The sequence below is a fragment of the Coptis chinensis genome, chromosome 6, assembly GCF_015680905.1.
Source record: "Coptis chinensis isolate HL-2020 chromosome 6, ASM1568090v1, whole genome shotgun sequence".
Classification (NCBI taxonomy): Eukaryota; Viridiplantae; Streptophyta; class Magnoliopsida; order Ranunculales; family Ranunculaceae; genus Coptis; species Coptis chinensis.
The window spans coordinates 19,276,200-19,299,442 of NC_141461.1; the positions used below are offsets into that span (position 1 = coordinate 19,276,200).

Consider the following 23,243-nt stretch of genomic DNA (forward strand, 5'->3'; position numbering starts at 1 on the left):
CTAGAACTACAATCGTTTTAAACAAACAACAGAGTAGCAAATCATTACCTCAACAGAAATTGCACAATCGCTTCAAAACCAACTTTCGTCTGTTTTTCATTCTCCTCAAAACACACCATGACTTCACAAACTCCAAATCCTTCCACGCCACGCAAATCCATCCACCAATATCTCGGCGGCGCATCCATAGGTACACTTTTTTTCTTCTTCTTCTTCTAGATTTCAATATTTGTTTTTTTTTTTTTTTTTTTACGATATATAAATCTTTATGGTGTATTGAAACATTGGGTTGGTGTTATGCAGTAGCAGATGTGATGTTATGGAAGAATTATAAAGCAACAGGACTAATACTACTTGGCTCAACTTCAATGTGGTTTTTATTTGAAAGAGCAGGATACAGCTTATTATCACTTTTCTCTAACGCATTATTACTTCTTGTTGTTATCATGTTCTTTTGGGCTAAATCTGCTTCACTCTTAAACCGGTATATAAATTTTACTATATATATTTCAACCAGATTTCGATATATACTGTTGTTCATTTTGTTTTGTTAATATATATAGGCCATTACCACCACTACCAAATCTTGAAGTGTCTGATGCATTGGTAGAAAAGGTTGCTGATGTGGCTGTAGTGAGGATTAATCGTGTTTTGGAAGTTGCGCGTGATATTACTTTTAAAGGGGATGTGAAACTTTTCTTCAAGGTATGATTGAGTTTATGTTATATGTACAACATACATACATTGATTGACTTGATTTGTTTATAAGTGTAATGATTTGGTTATGGTGATATTGCTTGTTTATAGGTTGCTTCAGGTTTGTTTACCGTTTCGTACGTTGGGAGTTTATTCAACTTCTTCACACTAGTCTATATCGGTGAGTTTGTGAAATACAATTGGCTTGGTTAGAAACTTAGTTGGTATGCCTGAGTTTGGGGTTCAATTGTTTTGTTTTGTGTTTTTCTAGGGGTTCTTCTATCTCTTTCGGTTCCTGTTATGTATGACAAGTACCAAGATCAAGTTGATGAGAAGCTTAGAGTATCTGAAAAGTTCATTATAACGTATTATAGGAAACTTGATGAGAATGTTATAAGCAAGATTCCCTTGCCTCAAAGCAAGGAAAAGAAGACTCAATAGAATCATGGTGAGTTCTTTTTGGTTTTATATATGTCACACTTTCTTTACTGGTTTGGCAACAAAGATGAAATTGAACTCGCCTTTCTTATATATATGCCTGTAAGCATTAATTAAACATTGTTTATACAGTTTCGATATATTTGCAGCACATCTGCAATTGTTGATTTTGTTATAAGACCATATTCCCATTTTCATGAGCTGATATGCTTTCAATAGTACTAGTTTGTACTCTATCTGGATTTAATGGTTGTAAAAAGCTTTGGTTACACCTTCCGTAGTCCTTAATATATGTGGTATTGATAAGTAGATTGTTTTTCCTCTGCTTTCCCATGTGAAATTGGAACTTCGTACTCAGACAAAAATTCCGTTCCCACTGACAAGTAAACACTAACCTTTATAATTTTTATGATATTTACTATTTTTTTATTTTTTTTTTCTGAAAAAGGTTATGCTTATTTCCTGGGATCATGTGATTAAAAACCATGTTGGTATGGTGAAACTGTAAAATCTCATAAGCATTTACATTATATAAGCAAGTAATACTGTCTTTTCAAAACTAGTTGGATTCCTGTTATTGGAACTTCCTCTTGAATTGCTGAAAATTTCCTATGCGTTTTTTTTTGTTTGGGTCAGTTGTTCGATCTTAGAATGCCCTACTGCCCTAGTTTATTGCTCCTCTTGAAGAGGAAGTCCCAAGTCCTAACCAGATTCATCTTGTTTTTCATAAGATAATTGCTTAAAAATTGCATCCACTCTGTTTTTTTGTTTGGTTCATGTAGATCTTGGAATGCCCTAGTTTTATCCTTCTTGAGAGGAAGTCTACCCCTATATAACCCCTATATAACTTGTTATTCCTATGGCTGATACTTCTGATATTGTCTTAAAGTGATAGAGCACCCCTTGTGCTGATAAATAGGAAATCAATGAAGGCCACAACAAATGTAAAAGGATGCCCATGTTTTATCTGTTCTCTTTAATATAGGGGAAGTCTCATTGTCTCTTATCTTTAGAGATACGACTCCGAAGAGTGTTGCTAAGAACTTTTGAATTTTAAGCCTACCTTCTACCTTCTGTAGAGACAGTTTTAAGGAGGCACTAAAATGATGAGCATAACCAGATTTTGTTATAATAGTTCTACTTCTAAGCAGTCTTAAGTTTGAAGCTTAAGATGAGATTTGGAATTGATATATAGATGCAGTGGAAGTTTTATGGTAGTTTCATAATTAGATTCTTGAATTTGAACTGGGGATATTGTTTCCTGTTTAAATGTTCAGTGTAACTTTCAAATCAAACCGGATCTACTGGTAACACCCCTACTCTCCGCTACTCTATCTTAGTTAATACTACTTAAATTGGTCCACTTATAATAAGTGCAGATTGCATATGAATTCATTTGGGACAAAAAGCAATCCATTCTTTGGATGAAGTAGTCCAGTTTTGAATTGTAAATGATTTTAAACATGCTCCATTTGTGGAGTGAACATAAAAATTTATTTTTCTTTTACGTAATGTATCTAACTGTAAACTCTGAATGTGAATAGTGCTTTTTTTTTTTTTTTTTTTTTCCATACTATTGCTTTCATCCACTTAATGTTTTACCAAGTATCCTTCATAGTCTAAGTTTCATTGTGGTAATGAAAATATGAATATTCTTTTTACTGTACTTAAAGATCAAACAACGTCACATAGTTAAGGAATGAGTCTATGTTAATGCATTCGAAGGAGATCTATTTTTTTTTGCATTTGCCTAATCACACCTTGTTGTCATGTCAGAATTAACCTTGCATTTTTATCTAGAAAATTTGGCCCACAGATATCTAGAACTTGAGTGGTTACAATACTTCTGCAAGGAAAATTGCGTCAGTATGAGGTAACTGTGCTTATAATAAAGTTCAAATAAAATTAACTTCTTGATGTGCATCACATGTTAACTTTTTTTGTGGTTACCTTCCTCATCAAGGTGGTATGACATGAAATATCTTTGTGTCGGATACAAATTTTCCACTAAAGTATTTTAAGCTGGATAGATCTCAAAGTGTTCAACAATGTCAAAAATGCACACTTGCATCCTGTGTTACAGAAAGTCACAAGTTCTTTGAACTGTTACCCATAACCCATTCCTCTTGTTTGGCATACATATATAATGTTACAAGTTACCTGAATATAATTACTATCTTTGGAGATTTAGCCTTTGCTATTTTCAGAGATGCCCTGCTCTGCACATATATTGTATATAATGCTTATTCAGAGATGCTTATTGTATATATTGTATATAATGCTTATTCAGATATATGATAGCAGTTCTAAGTTCGACATTGATTTCAGGTTCCAGCTTTGGTTCTTCCCAGCTTATTTGTCATCTAGTGGACTGGTATACCTGTAGCAACTGGAGATGTCACTACAATCGCCTCATACAACCGCTACATTGTTGAAGAACGTCATTATCCATTTTGGTTTGGTTTTTGACGAGTCTTGTTCTTTTTCTTTTTATGTTTCCTGTGTTAACTGAATCTCACCCACTGATCAAAAGAAAGAGAAAGTAGTATTTTTCCACTTATATACAACTTTCCTGTAGTTAATTGGGCTGGAATCAAGTTTATTCATTTGGTGCGAACACAATCTACAATTTATGTTTCTCAATGTGACGTGCGTAGCATATGCCAATTTCTCCTTCTACAACAGATTTCATTATCTAAGGAAAGGGCCCAGGCATGTGTTTCAATGAAATGTAAAGTTTGTGAGACGGGTCTTGGTGGATCATTGTGTTTAACATGTTGGCTCCCCGAATTTTGATTGCAAAGCCAACAATACAGAAGCAAATCAGCGTTTACTTTGATTCTTCAATCTGATTACTTAGTTAAGAAGATTGAGGAGTAGAGAGTTTGTGAGAGTAGAAGTGAGTGTAAAATTATAGAGTATAAAGTTATGGTGAAAGAATGAGAAATATAGCCTTTTTTTTTCAATCAGAGTACACTGTTTTTAGTAATCCACGAAAACCGCATGAACTTTAAGCCCCCGTTGCATTCTGAAAACAGCGCCATAGAAGCCCATAATTCAGCCACTTAATTCAGCCACTAATGTTTGGTTTGGTGTATTTTTTATGTTAGAATGATTTGATCTCATCACTAAATATGGTTTTTTTACCAAATCTTCAAAAATTTAGTGTATGGTCATGAATTGGTGTCACCATTAAAAATGCTTTTATGCCCCAATGTGGTACTGCCAATTAAAAACCTGTATGTTATAGAGCTACGGATATGATACGCTCACATAAAAAATTAACTCATTCGAATTTGTCTAATCATTTTTTTTTGATAAAATTTGTCTAATCATTCAACTACTCAAGGCCATTCTTTTATGCTTTGGGATCTTAAATATTAGTACCATATTAGAGCTGGGTGAAACTATACATTCGACCCTGTAGACTCGCTCAGTGATTGTTGTAATCATAATTTCATATATAGAAAATCCAGTCATTTTTCTCCAAATAATAGTGCGCAAAAGAACTAATAAATAAGGCTAAATCTATGGTGTGCAGGTCGTATGGTATGCTATCAAATCTGGGTCACTCATACCAAGGGGTGCATGTGTATTGCATGGCAAAAGTACTGATCCAAAGGCCCACATTACCTGCGCACCATACATCTCGCGCACTGAAGACTAACTCAAATAAAATCTGTTGTAGTGGCTGAGTACTTTTTTTCCAGAATGAATTGCTGCATAGGTCATGTGTGGAATTGGATTACTCTAATTCCAATTTTAACTATGACCACAGCGATGCCAATAAAATTGAGCGTCTAAACATCTACTCTATTAAAATATGCCATCCAAAAACACGTTTTAACAAATTCTATAATGGTATGATTTTGGTGCTACGATCCTATAACGCAATCATTCTCTCCAAGTTTTTTTTTGGATAAGTAATCTTTATTGATGAACTTGTGCAGAGCACATGGTACAAATAAGTGAGTGAGATCCTCACAAGGCCTATTGAGAGGTTCACATTATCAAATGTTTGTAACACCTAGAGCGGATCCCATAATAATAGAGTGCCAGCTTAACATCAAGTCTTTGAAATGATAATTGCTCATTTGTGCCACCGAAGACATCCAATACTAGAGGAACGCTTTCACCTCGATCATTGATTTGCGTACTGCTGGTACATTGGCCCTAAAGATACGATCATTTCTTGTCTTTCACAGCACCCAAATAATTGCGTAGGGAAGTAAACTCCAAAACTTCGACCCAAAACAGTTTGCACCTCTTCTCGACCAATTTGCAAACAAGTCTTGTATTGAATCAACTCATACAAGTGTCAGAAACGCCCTTGCAATTGGTTGGAGCAGTAAAGTCCACAGTTCTTTATGAATAAGATTATCCGTCAAAATGGATCCAAGCATGGCTTCCCAAAAGAAGAAACACACTTTTAGTGGAATAGGCATTTTCCAAACCAAGTTGGTAGAGAAAGGTGCCGGTGAGAGAGAGTTAGTATTGCGATTTTCGGTGGCTAATGCTTCATTGAAAGAGGTAACATAGAAAGTGTAGAAAGCTGTATATATATTCTAAATAGGAAACAATATATTTAGGATATATTTAGATAGGAAATAATATATTTAGAATATTATGTATTTAGAATAGTGTGTCTTGGTAGACAAGAAACTAACTTGTATATAAACCCATGTTATGGGATTAATCAAATACACTGAATAGAATTAAAGTCTTTTATTCTACATGGTATCGGAGCATGTTCGATCCTTTGAACTTTTTTTTTTATTGAATCTTGAATCCGCTGCGTACTACAACTATTGAAATCAAACCATCCTTGAATCCTTGAATCTCAAACCCAAATATCAAACTTTTTCCCAAAACCTAAATCTCATACCAGTTTTTTTTTTTTTTTCCGCAATGGCTACCGAAAATCAAATTGTGCCAGAAAATCAATCATCCTCACAAGTCATTCATCACCACTACACCCCCCCACAAGACAATTCGGCGTTTCCAAAAACTATTTCATTAGATGAGTCCAACTATACCATATGGACTCCTCTCATGCGGATGCGTATTGGAGCCAGGAGAAAGATTGGTTATTTGACTGGCACAAAGGTTGAACCGCATATGACTTCTCCAGAATATGAAGTTTGGGCAACAGATAATGAAAAGGTGAAAAGTTGGCTTATTGATTCCATGGAGACTTCTCTTATGAATCGATATATTCGTCTTCCTACTGCAAAGGACATTTGGGAGGCTGTGGAGAAGACCTTCTATGATGACTCTGATGAAACTCGAATCTTTGAATTGAATACGAAGTGCTTTGAAGCGAAGCAGAATGGAAAACCTATTCCTACCTATTACAACGAATTGGTGGCAATGTTCTAGGAAATTGATCAAAGGGTGACTTCCTAGAATAATAATGTTGCAGCTGTAGTCCATGAAATGTCCACAATGTCCAGATTGCGTGTTCATATGTTTTTGCGTGGACTAGATTCGGAGTATGATCAGGTGCGTGGAGAGATCCTTCGCAAGGAACCTAAATTTTCCTTGGAGCAAAGCTATGCTTACATTTGCAAGGTCCAATATGAGAAACAGGCTAGGGGGCGCTCTGTATCAACTGAATCATCTTTCTTGGCTGTTCATAGCAAGACAAATACTCCTCCCAGTTTTTCTGGTCCTTCACGCCACCCTAAAGGTAAATCAAATCCTTATACAGATAAAAGGTGCAGTGTTTGTGGTGAATTGGGTCATAGCAAGGAGAGAAGTTATGAAGTGATCGGCTATCCTGATTGGCAAGACTTTGCAAGGAGGCCACGAAAGAATATAAGCAAGACTTTGCAAGAAGTGATCGGCTATCCTTATTCAGAATGTTGTGAATGGATATCCAGACAATGCTTCGGCTAATGTAGCAAAGTCAAGTATGAATGGTAAGGTTATTTCGAATAATACATGGATAATTGATTCAGGTGCATCTGATCATATGACAAATGACCCTAGCCTTGTGAAAGTCTTAGAGCTTTACCTCAAAGCGTTGTTTCTACTGCTGATGGTACTACAACTCTGGTTAGCGGAGAAGGCTTTATTGTGTTATCTGATATCCTCACGTACTCTTAAATCTGTCTTAGCTGTTCCATCTCTTGCTTATAACCTATTGTCTATTTGTCAAATTATTCTAGCACTTGCATGTATTGTGACGTTCTATCCATCTTTATGTGTTTTTCAGGACACTCTGACTCGACGGGTCCTTGGTTATGGTGTTAGAAGGGGGTAACTGTACTATCTGGATATGACAGAAACTGGAGAGAAACAGAAAAATTTTCTGGGGCAAGCTAATCAGGTCAATAGGGTCGAGAATGCAAAAGAAGTTGTGTGGTTATGGCATCGTCGTTTAGGTCATCTATCTTTTTGTTATCTTAAGAAGTTGCAACCTCATTTATTTTCAGTTGTTAGTGATTATGAGTTTCATTGTGACATTTGTGAACTGGCCAAGAGCCACCGTATTTTATATTCACCAAGTATTAATAGATGTCCTGTTCCTTTTATGAAAATTCACTCTGATGTTTGGGGCAAAAGTTTCTTCATTTTCTGGAACTCGATATTTTGTAACTTTTATTGATGATTGCACTCGCATGACTTGGGTGTCATTACTGAAAAACAAAAGTGATGTATATGGGATGTTTACTGATTTTTACAAAATGGTGGTGACGCAATATCAACAATCTATCAGGGTCTTTCAGTCGGATAATGGTGGAGAATTTGTGAATGGCCTCATGTCTGAATTTTGCCGGTCAATTGGAATTCGTCATCAAACCTCCAATTCCGGTACTCCCCACAAAATGGTTTAGCAGAACGGAAGAACAGGCAGTTGTTGGAAGTTGTTCGTGCTTCCTTGTTTGACATGAATGTACCTCGATTCTATTGGGGTGAAGTAGTGAAATCAACAACATATGTTATCAACCGTACTCCCTCACGGGTAATTAAGTTCCAGAATCCTTATCAGAAACTCCATACACTTTTGTCAATCCCATCTATGCCTAACTTGGAGCCTCGGGTGTTTGGATGTACAACTTATGTCCATATCCCAAAACCAGAACGAAGTAAACTTGATCCTTGTGCGAAGAAGTGTATTTTTTTGGGTTATGCAGAGTTTCAAAAAGGGTATATGTGTTATGATCCAATTACTGACAAAATACATATATCTCTTGATGTCTCATTCCATGAATCAGACCCGTATTACTCAGGGGGAGTTTCCTAGTCTTCCCTTCAGGGGGAGAGTGGCGGTGAAGGGAATCCTTAGTCTATTGACAACTTTGATGTCTTTGAAGAATTGGAACACTTGGAGGAACGATTTGATCTTCCTGCAGCAAAAATTGATCCTGTAGCAGTAGAGAATAATCATGAGCAGACAATCAACCATTTGGTTCCCAGTGATTAGACAGAAGCACATGATCAGGATGTATCTGAAACTGTAGCACACGACATTTCCCCTTCTACATTAACAACTGAAGATCTCGGTCAGAATGATCCACCTCAGGTACCTCCTATAACCTTTAATGAGTCTGTTGGGTTAGAAAATCTTGAACCTAGAAAATCACAAAGAGCGAGTAAGGGAGTTCCTAAGAAACAATATGAACCAGACATTAAAGCCAATGCTAAATATCCTATAGCTAGATTTATGTCTAACCATAGGCTTTCTGAATCACATGCACTTGTTATAAAATCAATTATCTACTGTATCTATTCCTAGTAACGTGTAGGATGTTTTGAAATATCAAGAATGGAAGAAAGCAATGAATGAAGAATTGGAAGCCCTTCAAAAGAATGTAACATGGGAGGTAGTTGATATGCCTGTTGGAATGAAGACTGTTGGATGTCGTTGGGTGTTTACCATGAAACTTAATACAAATGGAACTATTAATAGATATAAGGCAAGATTGGTTGCCAAGGGATACACACAACGTTATTGAATTGATTATGAGGAGACTTTTCGCTTTGGGGAAGAACAATACGGTCCGAATTTTAATTTAAACTGCGACAAATGAAGATTGACCCTTGCACCAGCTTGATGTGAAGAATGCATTCCTGAATGGGAATTTGGAGGAAGAAGTATACATGGATATGCCTCCAGGTGTGAATAACCATCCCAAAGATGTTGGGAAGGTGTGTAAACTGAAGAAGTCTTTGTATGACCTGAAACAGTCTCCAAGAGCTTGGTTTGGAAGATTTACAAAGTCCATGAGAGCTTTTGGGTACAAACAGAGCAATTCTGACCATACCTTGTTTATCAAACACAAGGATGGTAAGATTACAGCTCTAATTGTGTATGTTGATGACATGATCGCTACAGGGGATGATCCGAAGGAAATAAATGAATTGTAGAAGTATTTGTCAAAGGAATATGAAATGAAGGATTTAGGATATATAACTGAAGTATTTTCTGGATATTGAAGTTGCAATGTCTAAAAAGGGGATTTCACTCTCACAGAGGAAGTATGTCCTTGATTTGCTTGCTGAAACAGGGATGTTGGATTGCAAACTGATGGAGACACCCATTGAGATGAATCATGGATTCGCCATTCATCCTGACCAAGTTCTTACTGATAAAAAAAGATATCAGTGCCTTGTAAGAAGGTTAATTTATCTCTCTCATACTAGACCTGATATCGCTTATGCTGTGAGTGTGGTTAGTCAGTTTATGCATTGTCCGAGTGAAGAACATATGGATGTAGTCTTTCGTATTTTGAAGTATTTGAAGAAGGCACCTGGCAAAGGTTTACTGTTTGGAAAGAATGATGCGTATTGGACATTGTTGGACACACAGATACAGATTGGGCTGGTGATAAAACTGATAGACGTTCTACATCAGGATATTTTACTTTTGTCGGTAGAAATCTTGTAACTTGGCGTAGTAATTAAGAAGCAGAAAGTTGTGGCCAGATCGAGTGCAGAAGCTGAATTTCGAGGTGTGACACATGGAGTATGTGAATTGTTGTGGATCCGTAATGTCTTGAAGGAATTGGGCTTCAAGCTTCAAAAGCTTATGGATTTACATTGTGATAATCAAGCCGCCATTCAGATTGCACATAATCCAGTTTAGCATGATCGAACAAAACATGTGGAGGATGATCGTCATTTTATTAAAGAAAATCTTGACAGGAAGGTTATTTGCTTTCCTTTCATAACCTCAGAGGAGCAATTAGCTGATGTTCTTACCAAAGGTGTATCTAAAAAAGTGTTCAACAGTTCAGTTGACAAGTTGGGCATGATTGACATCTATGCATCAACTTGAGGGGGAGTGTAGAAAGCTGTATATATATTCTAAATAGGAAACAATATATTTAGAATATATTTAGATAGGAAACAATATATTTAGAATATTATATATCTAGAATAGTGTGTCTTGGTAGACAAGAAACTAACTTGTATATAAACCCATGTTATGGGATGAATCAAATATACTGAATAGAATTGAAGTCTTTTATTCTACAGTACCATTCTTTGTACATCTCCACACACACTTGTCCTCATGATCCGTCAACACAATTGATTCGAGCAACAAAGTCAAAGCTGCACATTACTGAACCTCCAAGTCAATTATAAACCTTTTTAAGGATAAGTTCCACCCCATTTGACCACCCTCGAAGTTCACAAACTCCTTTACACAACTTGTTTTCCGAAATGAGGCCTGGAAAATAAGTGGAAATTGCTCCTCCAATGGCCTATCCCCAATCCAGTTATCCTACCAAAAGAGACAATTTTGGCCACTCCCTACACTAAATTTGATCCCTTTCCTAAACTGCCAAAGCATGTTAAGGATGCCTTTCCATAGGCTACACATATAGGATTGAGATGTAGTAATAGGCCGGCCATCGATGATTTTAAATGAATCGATCGTAACTGAGAACATAATTGGAGCTTTTAGATGCTTGGAATGGAGGATTTTAGTTTATGGTAAAGTTGCTTAACAAGTTCTATTAATCAGAGTGTGTTTTCAAGGTCACTATAGCAATATAGAAACATGATAAAAAATAGGACGAAAATAAGGATTTAATTATGTTTAGTAAGTTATTTATTAGGTTTAGGAAACTAGGGTTTCTTGATGAGTTATGCTTTCTTAGGCTATAAATAATTGTAATCGCATCATTAGATGATAGTTTTGGTTATTTAAAATATTGATTAGCGTGGTGCTTAGATCTAAAATAGCTCACAAACAAGAACACAAAATAAAGAGCTCTCAACTCTATAATCAATATTTTTAATAACCAAAACTATCCTCTAATGAGGTAGCTCACAAACAAGAACACAAAAATAAAGAGCTCTCAAACTCTCTAATCAATATTTTTAATAACCAAAACTATCCTCTAATGAGGCGATTACAATTATTTATAGCCTAAGAAAACATAACTCATCAAGAAACCCTAGTTTCCTAAACCTAATAAATAACTTACTAAACATAATTAAATCTTTATTTTCGTCCATATTATTTATCCTGTTTTTATATTGCTATAGTGACCCTGAAAACACACTCTGATTAATAGAACTTGTTAAGTAACCTTTCCATAAACTAAAATCCTCCTTTCCAAGCATCTAAAAGCTCCAATTATGTTTTGCATCTGCATCAGTAACACCCATACTTCGCTTTAATAACATCGCACCACATTGAGCCATCGTTTGTCATATATTTCCATAGCTAGCGACCCAAGAGTGCTTGGTTCATAACCACCAACTTTCGAAAGCCGAGACCCCCAAGGTCTTTAGTACAACAGACTTCATCCCAACCAACCAAATGATATTTCCTGTGTTCCTCACTGGAGCCCCATAAGAAGTCTCTAATCAGTCGCTCTATATACTCAGCAACGCCACATTATTAATCAGTAACACATTATTAATCACCAACACACTATTATATAGAGAATAGAGACATGAAATAAATAGGTAAGCTCAACAACACACTATTAATTAGAATCATCCGGACACCTTTTGACATAAGCTTCTGTTTCCAACCACCTAGTCGTCTTTGCACTGTCTCTATTATTATCTCCCATACCTTCTTATTCTTGTACTTTGCTCCTAGAGACAATCCTAAATAACGACAAGGTAGGCTACCAGCATCACAACCCATGGTTTGGACTAGGGCATCCATATTGTCCACCTGGCCTATGCCAAAGATTGAAGTTTTAGCCATGTTTGTTTTGAGACCGGATACCACTTCAAAGATGAGGAGAATCGACTTAACCATCAAGCACTATGATAATGAGGCTTCCAACATGAACATAGTATCGTCCGCAAATTGGAGTAGTGCCACTTCAGGCCCATTAATTGCAGACTTGAAACCTCGTATATAGCCCAACTCTACCGCTTTCATAACTAACTTGAAGAGCGCTTCTATAACCACATTAAATAGAAAAGGGGATATTGGGTCTCTCTGGCGTAGACCTCGTTGGCTGTGAAAGTAACCAGCCGGTGAACCATCCACACACAAGTACTGAGAAAGAAGCTGAAGAAATGCACAACCTAATCCACTTTCTATACTTCTTGCCAATCCCCATTCTCTATAACAAGTAGTCCAAAAATTCCCAATTTACATGATCGTATGCCTTGGAGATATCCGCTTTAAGTAGAGTCCCATTCTCTTTGTTTCTCAAGCGGGTGTCGATGCACTCGTTTGCAATCAAATGACCATCCAAAATTTGCCTACCACCAATAAACGCACTTTGTTGAGGAGATATAATTGAAGATAAAATGCCTCGAAATCTCGTAGCAAGAACTTTAGAGATAACTTTGTAGGTGCCTCCGACCAAACTGATTTGTTTAAAATCCTTCAAAGAGAGAGCCCTGGTTTTCTTTGGTATGAGTGTAATAAAAGTAGAATTATTCCTCTTGTCCAAAGAAGTAAGATCTTGGGACTCCTTAACAACCTTCATGAAATCGTCTTTTAAGAAGTGCCAACATTTTCTAAATACCCCCATCTAAAAACCATCCGGTCCCGACGCACGATCCCCACCTAACTCACTGATATGATAGCAGCCACCACTTCTAACTCAGTAATATCTTCTTCAAAACCTACTGCTTGTTTTTCTGAGATAGTATTGAATTATAGCCCATCTAGTTCAGGTCTCACTAACGGATTTTCACAATAAAACGCCTCATAATAATCGACAATATGATTTCTAATAACAACTTTATCATAGACTTCAACCCCATCAATTACTAGGTTGTTGATATTGTTAACTTTACTCGCATTTGCTGTTTTATGAATTTTTTTGGTATTGTTCTCCCCATCTTTAAAATATCTAGTTCTGGACTTCTGTCTCCACGAAATTTCTTTCTTTCTCATAAGCTCCTGGAGTTTACATTTCAAATTTGCTCTATGCACCTCTTCATCAGGAGACAAGATAGTGCACTCTTCTTTTTTGTCAAGCTCGTCAATCACATTTGCTTTGTCCTTTATGAGTAAGTCAACCCTGCCAAAGCACTCTCTATTCTAGACCCGCAATTTAGTTTTAAGTTCCTTAATTTTGCACCACCACACATAGCTAGGAGCACCATTGAAAGGAAAGACAACCACCATGAATTCTTCTATTAAGGGAATCAAATTCGTGTCTTCAAGCCACATCATCACAAATCTAAAATGAGTTGGGCCCCTAATAGGTTGAGAACAATCCAATAAAATCACCCTATGATCATACCAGTATTTAAGGTGTGCTATTTCCTTGGCGTTTGGGAATTGGTCATCCCAATCGCTAGAAGCTAAGAAATAGTCAATATGGCTAAGACACCTCCTATCAAACCATGTATAGAGAGCTCCATTCAGTGGGTAATCGACCTGCCCATTTCTTGATACAAACTCATTGAACAATTTCATCGCTTTTGTGATCCTACTATTTCCAGTTCTCTCATACCCAAAGCTTAACTAAGTTGAAATCCCTCCTAGACACCATGGTAACGGAGACCATGCCCGTACATCTTCCAACTCTTTCATGAAGTGAGCCCTACCATCATTTTTGCTAGGGCCATAGACGCTAGTCATTCGCTAGGAGAAACCTGTGGCTTTCATGGTACACTCAAGTGACAAGGTAAATGCACCGATTAATTTATCATTCACATTAATACAGTCAAAATCCCAAGCTATCAATATACCTCCTAAAAGTTCGAGAGCTGGCGCATGCATGTATTTCCACGGACCCCCCAGTAATGCACACAGTTCACCACCCATTTTCATTTCCTGTAGTAAAATAGCTACAAGTTTGTGCTCCCTCATGAGTAGTCTCACATTATTAATAGTTTCTGTATTGCATAGGGACCTAACATTCCAGGAAATAAGTTTAATCGACATGATCAATCTCCACTTCCCTTAGTTCGACCCCTTGATCCCCACCATGTTGATCTGAAGACTTACAATTGTCCTTTACCAGCTCCCCAAATAATTTCTCCGAACCTGTTCAACCCAAACTTGAAGTGATACCCAAATTTCATGCAAGTGGAATTACCATAAACTTGATCCAACCTAAAATATCGTCACTATTTTGACAATTGCACAACCTAGATGCTAACAACCCCACGTCAATAAACAAAGCATGATCATTATCTCCTTCGACCAGTTGGGTTCCTTCTCTTACTGCCTCATTCTCCATAGTGTCGCGAGCTTGGAAGACTATCATGCCAACTACAATGACATGCCGCCAACAAGAAATAAAGTACTAGGATCACATTGTGGGGCTAGCTCTATCGTGGCTTGCTCCATTCTCTCCAAGTAGATACTTGAAAACCATTCTACATGTATAATGGAGAATTAAGACACTAGAACTCTACCCAATCTTTATCTTTATACTTGTGCGTTGTCCTAAAGGTTACACAAGTCTTTTGAACATATTATTTGATACTACAACCTGTCAAGCAATCCAAAGTACATAACTTGAGGACAAACTTCAGTGACTACTGAACAAATTTGGTCATCATTCAGTCAAGTCAATGTATAGGAAACTAAGTACACATAACACCACCCTGAGAAAATCCAAAAGAAACCTTGCATTCTAGAAGAATTCTCACTCACCAAGAGCTACACGGTTTGCCTGGAAGTGTTACAAACTTACAACAACATTGTTTCAACAAGAGAGCACCTGTCACATCTTTTTCACATTCAAGATAAATTTTGTTTGTTATGTGGGAGGGCGTTGAATCTATTCATAATCTTCTCTTAAGTTGACATTTCATAATATCTTTGTAGTATTATACACCCTGGCATATGAGACTAAATCAGTTTGAGCACTTTGTAGGTACAAGAATGGATCGCTATTAGAGTCTGGGTTTATAAAGTCTTAGTCCATTTGTTTTGGGTGAACCTAAAAAAGGGACGGTTTTAAAGCCCAATTGCGTGCTACTAAATTGACCCATCAGAAGTTCAGAACCGACACACGCTTTCTATTTACAGAACTCTATACAAGTTCTAAATCAAGTCCTAGTACAAAACATTGTGTGAATTGTGAAACACGGTTTCTTAAAATCATATATATATAGTCACTTGATAACCTTAGGGTTGGCCATAAACATCCAAAGAAGAAAACGATGAAGATCGAGAAAACAGTTCCCTGCAGAAACTTACTCACAAAGGGCTTCTGCTCTTATGGTGATCGGTGCAAGTTCTCGCACCAAAAACAACACCAACCCATACTCCAAAAACGAACCACAACGACCCTTCTTCATCAGCCAAAAACAAATACCCAATTCAAGCCTTCTCGAAATCGATGGGTTCGTAATGCTTCACCAGAAGCACCTGTTGTTAAGCACGTGTCGTCAAAGGCTAATCACCAACAACAAACCACCAAAGCGGCGAATCAAGAACGAGTAGAAAATCATACGTGTACTGATGATATTGAGTTATGTAAAAAGCAAGTCTTTGAAGATATGCAATGTGAGAGGCCGCTTTGGAGACTCACATGCTATGGCCATTGCAAGTATGGTCCATGCGACATTGGAGGTGACGTAAGCTATGAAGAGTTGCGTGCAAACGCATACGACGACGTCGAGACGGGGTTGAGCATGTCAGCAGTTGTTGACAAGGAGAAGAACATACAGAAGTCCAAGTCAATCCAGTTTGAGAATTTCCTCAACTGTGTATCTGCAGCGTCGTCTACTGCTCAAAACAAGGTAACTCCTACTGTTTCAACTTTTCGTGAATTGGGTTTGGTAACTAATCAAGGAGTGAAGGAGACCGCCCCTCTTGCATCATCAAATACTAGTACTCAGAAAGAATCTGGAAACAGCATAGCATCGGTGGCCAGAAGACCACAATCTGCCAATGTCCCGTTGATTGTTTTCGGTGTTGGAAACAGTGTTGTTGCCAGTTTAAGTGGGCAATCATATGCAGATAGAAGTCCAGAAAGTATTAGTAGGGATGATAGCATTTGGTTAAAGAGAAGTGGAATATGAAGCTCCACCAGTTTGTTGTGTACAAAGAATTTAATTCCAGGATGATGCATTGAACAGATCATAGACAAAGATCTATATAAATTTTTGGATGGAGTTTGATTGACATGATTTATTTTTAGTCATCTTGTCAACCTGTATTACTGCCTTGTATGCTGTATATATGTATTGCTGGGAAGCTTATCACTGTAAAGTTCGGAGTCCACCCCCTTGTATGACTAGAAAGGTATTAGTAGAGATATGGAAATTTGGTTGAAGATCGAGAAAGCAGGATCTACATATTAGTTAGGTTGTAAATTATCCTTGTGATGATATTGTTAGATAATCATGTTTGCCATGTACTGCGTGTAAATTAAGCAAGACCGCCGATACATCATGAGTTGAGTAATGTTCTGCTGATCGTTTCCGCATTGGAAATGATTTCTGGTAGCTTGACTGGATAAACATATGCCGATAGAAGTTCAGTTTGGTTGAAAGCCAAAGGCAGAATCATGGAGGTGATACAAAACGAATCTCCACCAATTGCTTCTCTAGGATGAATCTATTCCGGCAAGGCACTCACATATACCGAAGAAATCATGTATGGATGTTGTGTATAGATTTTTGGTCTATACTGAAGAAATCATCTATAAGCTACTATAGTTATTGTTTGATAATCATGTAAGTGTTAGGAAGTGTAATGTATCACGTTTGTGATTTAGGTGTAAATTAACAAACGTAATGTTTTTGTTAGATAATAATGTATGTGTAATAATGTACTCTCGATTACTTGAGAATTCAAGATTTATTCAACTATTGATAGTTATCGCTTTAGAAATACTCGCGTCAGACCCTCTAAAAGGGTAGAAGTCTCTTCCCTTCAGAAAAAATAAATACGATCTGATCTGAATTGGTTGGGGTTCTCCACCCAAATTGATGAAGAACCATAACAATTGGAGGTTGGAAACTAATCGACCTGTAAAAAACCACCTAAATTTCTTACTTATAATAATGATAAAATCCAAACAGAATATGAACCGGGAATGAAAAGTTCAATACAAAGCAAAACCACTTGGATTTTGGAAGCCTATCAAAGTTTCTACAATATCAAACTGGGAGTGAACCATTCAAAATACATAATTCACATAATAACTTGATTGGTACCCGTGCGATAATTCTGGTAGCAAAACTAGATCATACTTGAGATATCAATGCTCACGCAACTCTGGGGACAGGAACTCCTTCTGAAGGGGGTAATGTCACCGACCGCAATAGTTCCAAAGAGAAAACAAGCCCTAAGAAATGTGAAAGGATTGTGTTGGCTGAAGCCTACATAACAATAGTAGAGATAGTAGAAGGTTAGAATTTTGAGTAAACAAGCAGATTTAAACGATCTAGACACGATTAAAAACAGAGACATTCACCTGCGACCTAAAGACAAAAATTCATGGGTGCTATTATTTTGGTTGGGGGTATAGATATAGCAAAAGTTCGTACTTATCTCTATATCCAAGTACAAACTACCAAGATCTTCCCCCCAAAAAAAATTAAGTTCGACATCCAAAAATGTCCAGATTATCTCCTGATATTAGTTAATCAATTCATTGGAGGATGGTTGACTGCATGACCACAAATATTTATTTCTCGAATGATTGAATTTACGTTCTTTTTTTAGTTAAAGATTTGACATTTTAGGACACATGCTCAAAAGTTCTCTAGAAGGACGTGTGAGTCAATGAAGGTAGACCAGGGTACTTCTGAGCAACCATTTGTATGGCGGACCAAAAGGTGTCACAAAATGCAGTGGGTAACTACAGTGGAGATAGAAAAAAAGAAAATCAAGTAAGTTCTAACTTCTAACAAAGTTTAAATATACAAGAAAAGAAGAAGAGACCAGTTCGAAAAAGTTGATAGAAACTAGATGATCTGCAATCCAAAATAATTAGAAATTAATCATGTACCTGCACCAAGAATACATCGAGAGCCAAAACAGGACTGGAACCAGGAGTAACGCCCTGGTAATATGGGTTCGCAGAGGAAGTAAGGGCCTTCGCAACTAACAATCCTACGGTAGCTTGCATACCCAGAACTGCAGCACCCATTCCCAAAATATTTACCACTATACCATTCTTTAAGCTTTTCACCACTTCAGCGCGAGGAGGAGCCTGAAAATAGGTGCAAACCATGACCCACCTCAATTTATGAATATAAACTTTATGCATATTTAAAACTGCAATGAACATTTTAAAACCACAATTTGTATGCATAGAAATTTCCCTAAACTCTGCCATGGTGTAGAGGTTATGAAATATGAAGTAATGAACCAAAATGACTTTGAAAAGTCTAAAGAGAACATTAAACAACAACAGAAAAGGCCACACATAACTTATAAGAGTAAGTACAAAGCTGTAAGCAAGTGTCTACATATACAAACATATAATTGCCACACATAACTTATAAGGGTAAGTACAAAGCTGTAAGCAAGTGTCTATATATACAAACATATAATTACAAGTCTGTCCAAAGCTATTAATCATCCTCAACTAGAAACACAAAGTAATTAATAAATCATTCATTTGGGGGGGGGGTGTTGAAATCCAAGTATTCAGACTTCGAGCTACTGGGATTCGTAAAATGTATGCTGAAAGATGGCAGGTGGTTTAATAACATAGGATCAATGTTGCACAGATGCAGACACCGACGCAGACGCGGCGGCTCAACTATATCTCAAAAAACATAGGACGCGGACGCGACTTGGACGCGGAAATTAAATAATATATATATTTTTAAATAATTGAATATTATAAACAAATTCATATGTATATAAATTTATGATGTACTTCTTCATATAGGTTTATTCTAACTTTGATGGGTCTAACACCAATGTCCCATCCAGTGAATGATCAGCCTATCTTCCCACACAAAGCCCGGCCCAAGATCTGATGTCCAAAGCAAGCACGAGAAATTTCCTTGCATATCATCCAATTTCTTCAAAAGTAAGTTTTAACATTCACAGATCTAAACTTCATTTCCATGAGCATCAGAAGAGAAGCACTACCAGTGATCACCCATCATATAATTGAAGTTCATATTCTTTAAGAAACTCACCATCAGTAAGTCTATAAACATCCCAACTCTCTCCTTCTCTAATAAACTTACAAATACTCCAAAATACCCACCATATTTCTTCTTCGCCTACTCATAATCTTGTGTACAGAGAAGAACAACAAATCTCTTTTCACCCATTTTCAAATTTTCTCCATCAGCAAATTTGATTTAGTTTTCTTTTTAAATTTGACCGTGTCCAAAATGCGTCCTGACCCGCGTCCATTACAATTGACCGCGTCGGACGCACGCCCAAGCCACGTCCATCCCCGCGTCCTCGTCTTTCTTTTTAAATTTGACAGCGTCCAAAATGCGTCCTAACCCGCGTCCATTGCAATTGACCGCGTCGGATGCATCGCCCGTCCCGCATCCAGCGTCCGACCACTAACACAACACTTGGGTAGGCGTCCGTCCGCATTAGAGCATAGGATAGACACATCAATAAAAAAAATGTCACAATGAATCAAATTAGTCTAGAAAAAAACTGAATTCTTTAGAGGACAAAATCTCCAAATAGAGACCATTTCCACTATTTCAGTCCAACTACCCAGCATCCACACAGATTGATATTATGTATGCAACTATGATAACATGGACTTAAGTCTAGCTCACCTATCATAGCAAAAGTTTTACCTAAGTCCGGAGCAGGAAAGTACATAAGGCCAACGGGAGGACAAGTTTTGTAAGAGGATGAAAAGTATATAGCATTTCCGTGTCAATATATTCTGGAAACTCTGGTAATATCTTGTCTAGTTTCTGGGACCATCTAGACTTTAAAAAATCTTGTTTCCTAGGCTATTGCACAAACGCCACAAAGATAAGTTACATTGACACGGATACGTGTCCGAATCCAATATGAGGTGTCCGACATGGCAAAGTACCAAAAGCTGATATTTCATGCAAAATGTGTATGTATCGTGGTCCAACACCTAATACCTATGTATCCGAACACGAATTATTTATAAAGTATGGTGTGCCCATGTAACATAGGCACAAACCTGCCACCACACTAGGTGAGGTGCTAATGTGGTACACTACGACTAGCCTTAGCCACACACAAAAACTATAATTTGGTCTTGCAATTTTGCAGGAAAGTCAAGTCACAGAAGAGGGACTGCAGTGAGTGGCAGCTACAATTTTTTTTTCTTTAAAAAAAAGAATAATATAATTTATTCGGTAGAGTAAATTATAGTTGAAATCCTAGCTCTGAACCAACTAAAACTGATACTACTCCATATATTTCTATGTGTGTATCTATTATACAAATATGAAATATTAGATGGTTGCACGGAGGTTAAAACTTGGGTTTGGCATCCTAATTGAACTATTGTGAGTGTTGGTCATTTTGGAAAATTTTGAGTGTCTGAAATCTACAATTGAATAGCTGCTCGATAAGATCCCGAAAAGGGGTTGGACTTGGGCCTAATCAGGGGCTCAGGGAAAAATATAACAGATCAGTCTTCGCATGAAGGTTAGTTAATATCATGGATGTAAGACGTGTAAAAGTTGGAGAGCATATGGACTTTGAAGAATATTAAATAGAGGTGAGAAGGTGTAATAGATGCCCTAGTAGGTCACAAAAATCGACAAAGTTGACTAGAACTTCAGCAGGGAATTTCAGTAATTTGCTCGGTTTGTTTGAATTATGAAAAAAAAGCTTTTCCACAAATTGTCAGTGCAAACTTGTCATTTCGCCTCAAATTTAAACAAGTCCGAAAAATCTACCTTCTTTCCCTCCAGGGAAACATATATTTTCTTCTTAAAATCCTCGAACATATCCTCCAAAAAACTCTCTCCCTCTTCCATCAGTTGAATGAATTTAACATAGCTTGAAGAGCCTGATAAATTCTCCCCAAGTTTTACCAACCAATCAGATTGGAGAATCACAACAGCGATTGAAAATGAGTTCCCTGAAATTCTACCCACTTCTTGTCATTCCTAGAATATAAAGAACACTGCAAAACTTTCTATTTTATGGAAAACCAATTTACAGACGAATCAAACATCCCACAAGTAAAAGTTAAGCAATTAAGTGTACTGATATATATTTCACAAAACCCCTAGTTTACTAGTTAGATCCAACATTCAAACATTTGAATTTGTACTTAGAATCACAACAACACTTTAACAACTTACACCATAAAACGCACATCAAATACAGAAAAGAGGTTGACCACAGAACAAGTAATGAATGAAGCATTTATCATGAAAAATTCACAGAAACAAATAATATAAACTAAGCAGTCACCCATAACGAAAATCTCAAAGAAGTAGTTTCAAACACCACAAGGGCACATATTCTATAATCATTCCTTTATCAACATTTTAGTCTACCTAGATTCTACTCCTTCACTCCTCAGTGTTTATTGTATTGAGTTTATGAAAGCATACCTTTGCAGGATCATTAGCAGTTCTCCTTAGTCTATCCGAAAGGCGAATATAACCAAATGACCAAAAAACCGAAATAAACGCAGCCACAATCCCAGCAGCAGTAGAATAAAATGTAACAGGTGAAGTAATCTTCCCAGTAATCACAATCGAAAAGGATAGTATTACAGCTGACACCACAGTACATACTAGTTGTCCCCAAAACCCTAAACTCCCTAACCTCTTAAAATATCTTGATGTGTTCTCTAGTCTCTTTGCCACCTAAAAATAAACAAGTACCAAAAGCTCAAAAACTTATCAAATGTAGAATAAAAACAAAGTGTGGGGCAATTTACCTGGGCTAGTTTCGCCTTTTCGGAGTCGTCGTTGGGGGAAATGAATGTGGAGGGGCTAGTGGCAAAAGGGGTAGCGGTTTTGAGGGGAAGGGGTAATGGTGTTTTGAGGAAAGAGATGGAAGAGAGAAGGGGGAGTTTTGAGGGAAATGAGGAGTGGGAAGAAGAAGAAGAAGAGAAGGAAAGTGGAAATGGTTTGGTGGTGGAATGGAGAAGTAGTGACTGCATTTTTTTTTTGAGGGGGGTGCTGGAAATTGACTCTTTTGGAGTGTGGAGAAAGAATGGAAGATATGTTGCAGCTGTGGAAGTGAAGTGATGAATTGGTGGGCTGGAGATTTTTTTATGGGCTGTTATTAAGCCCATGTTCAAATTGTAATAGCGTATAATGAACGATCGACAAGTGAAGGTGCAAATTTCAGGCCCAGTTAAAGTTGTTTTGGGCTTTGAGGCCCAAGTGTTGTTTTAGGGGCAGGGTATTTACACACCACTTTCAATATGTGTGGCAGCGAGGTGTCTTTAGTTGCCACTTTCCACAATAATGAGGTCCCAAAAGAGCAAAGCAGACCACTACAGAGTTTTTTTCGGGAAGGATTTTATTATTATTATTATTATTATTTGTTTTTAACCATATTTATACAACAAAATATATAATGGGGGCGTATATCAGTTTATATGATTAATGGAAGGGTGCTGATACTAAAAAATTCACTAAAGGGGTGTCAATGAAGACCAGGCATCAACTAGTCTGCCCAATCCACAATGCAGCTAATAAGACTTTCCTTATAATTTCATGAAAAGAAAATTATAAGAAAACTTCTGCAAATTTCCCATTAGTGTTCTACATTTCTACATCTTACAAAGGGAATATGAGATAAAAATCAGACT

At 37.1% G+C, this 23,243-nt stretch overlaps 3 protein-coding genes across 5 annotated transcripts; 2 read left to right on the top strand and 1 right to left on the bottom strand.

Moving 5' to 3' along the window:
- LOC147491959 (reticulon-like protein B11) lies at window positions 1–3,777 on the top strand. 3 transcript variants are annotated; one of them, XM_086565921.1, is made up of 6 exons: window positions 1–190; window positions 304–484; window positions 564–705; window positions 808–877; window positions 968–1,144; window positions 3,470–3,777. In XM_086565921.1, the coding sequence occupies exons 1-5, from the start codon at window positions 118–120 to the stop codon at window positions 1,135–1,137; spliced, it is 636 nt and encodes a 211-aa protein (XP_086422047.1). In that variant the 5' UTR covers window positions 1–117; the 3' UTR covers window positions 1,138–1,144; window positions 3,470–3,777. The 3 variants fall into 3 exon arrangements, with proteins under 3 accessions (XP_086422047.1, XP_086422048.1, XP_086422046.1); XM_086565922.1 differs by lacking the exon at window positions 3,470–3,777 and adding an exon at window positions 2,935–2,954; XM_086565920.1 differs by having other exon boundaries at window positions 6–190; window positions 3,463–3,777.
- Window positions 3,778–15,693: 11,916 nt separating this feature from the next.
- On the top strand, window positions 15,694–16,557 carry LOC147491960 (zinc finger CCCH domain-containing protein 46-like). The gene has a single exon (XM_086567370.1). The coding sequence runs from the start codon at window positions 15,694–15,696 to the stop codon at window positions 16,555–16,557; it is 864 nt and encodes a 287-aa protein (XP_086423496.1).
- Window positions 16,558–17,510: 953 nt separating this feature from the next.
- Window positions 17,511–22,647, bottom strand: LOC147491961 (protein TIC 21, chloroplastic-like). The gene is made up of 4 exons (XM_086568679.1): window positions 22,362–22,647; window positions 22,030–22,287; window positions 18,495–18,698; window positions 17,511–17,862 (listed from the first exon to the last, which is right to left on the bottom strand). Exons 1-4 carry the CDS (start codon window positions 22,584–22,586, stop codon window positions 17,749–17,751), a joined length of 801 nt encoding a protein of 266 aa, XP_086424805.1. The 5' UTR covers window positions 22,587–22,647; the 3' UTR covers window positions 17,511–17,748.
- Window positions 22,648–23,243: the final 596 nt, after the last annotated feature.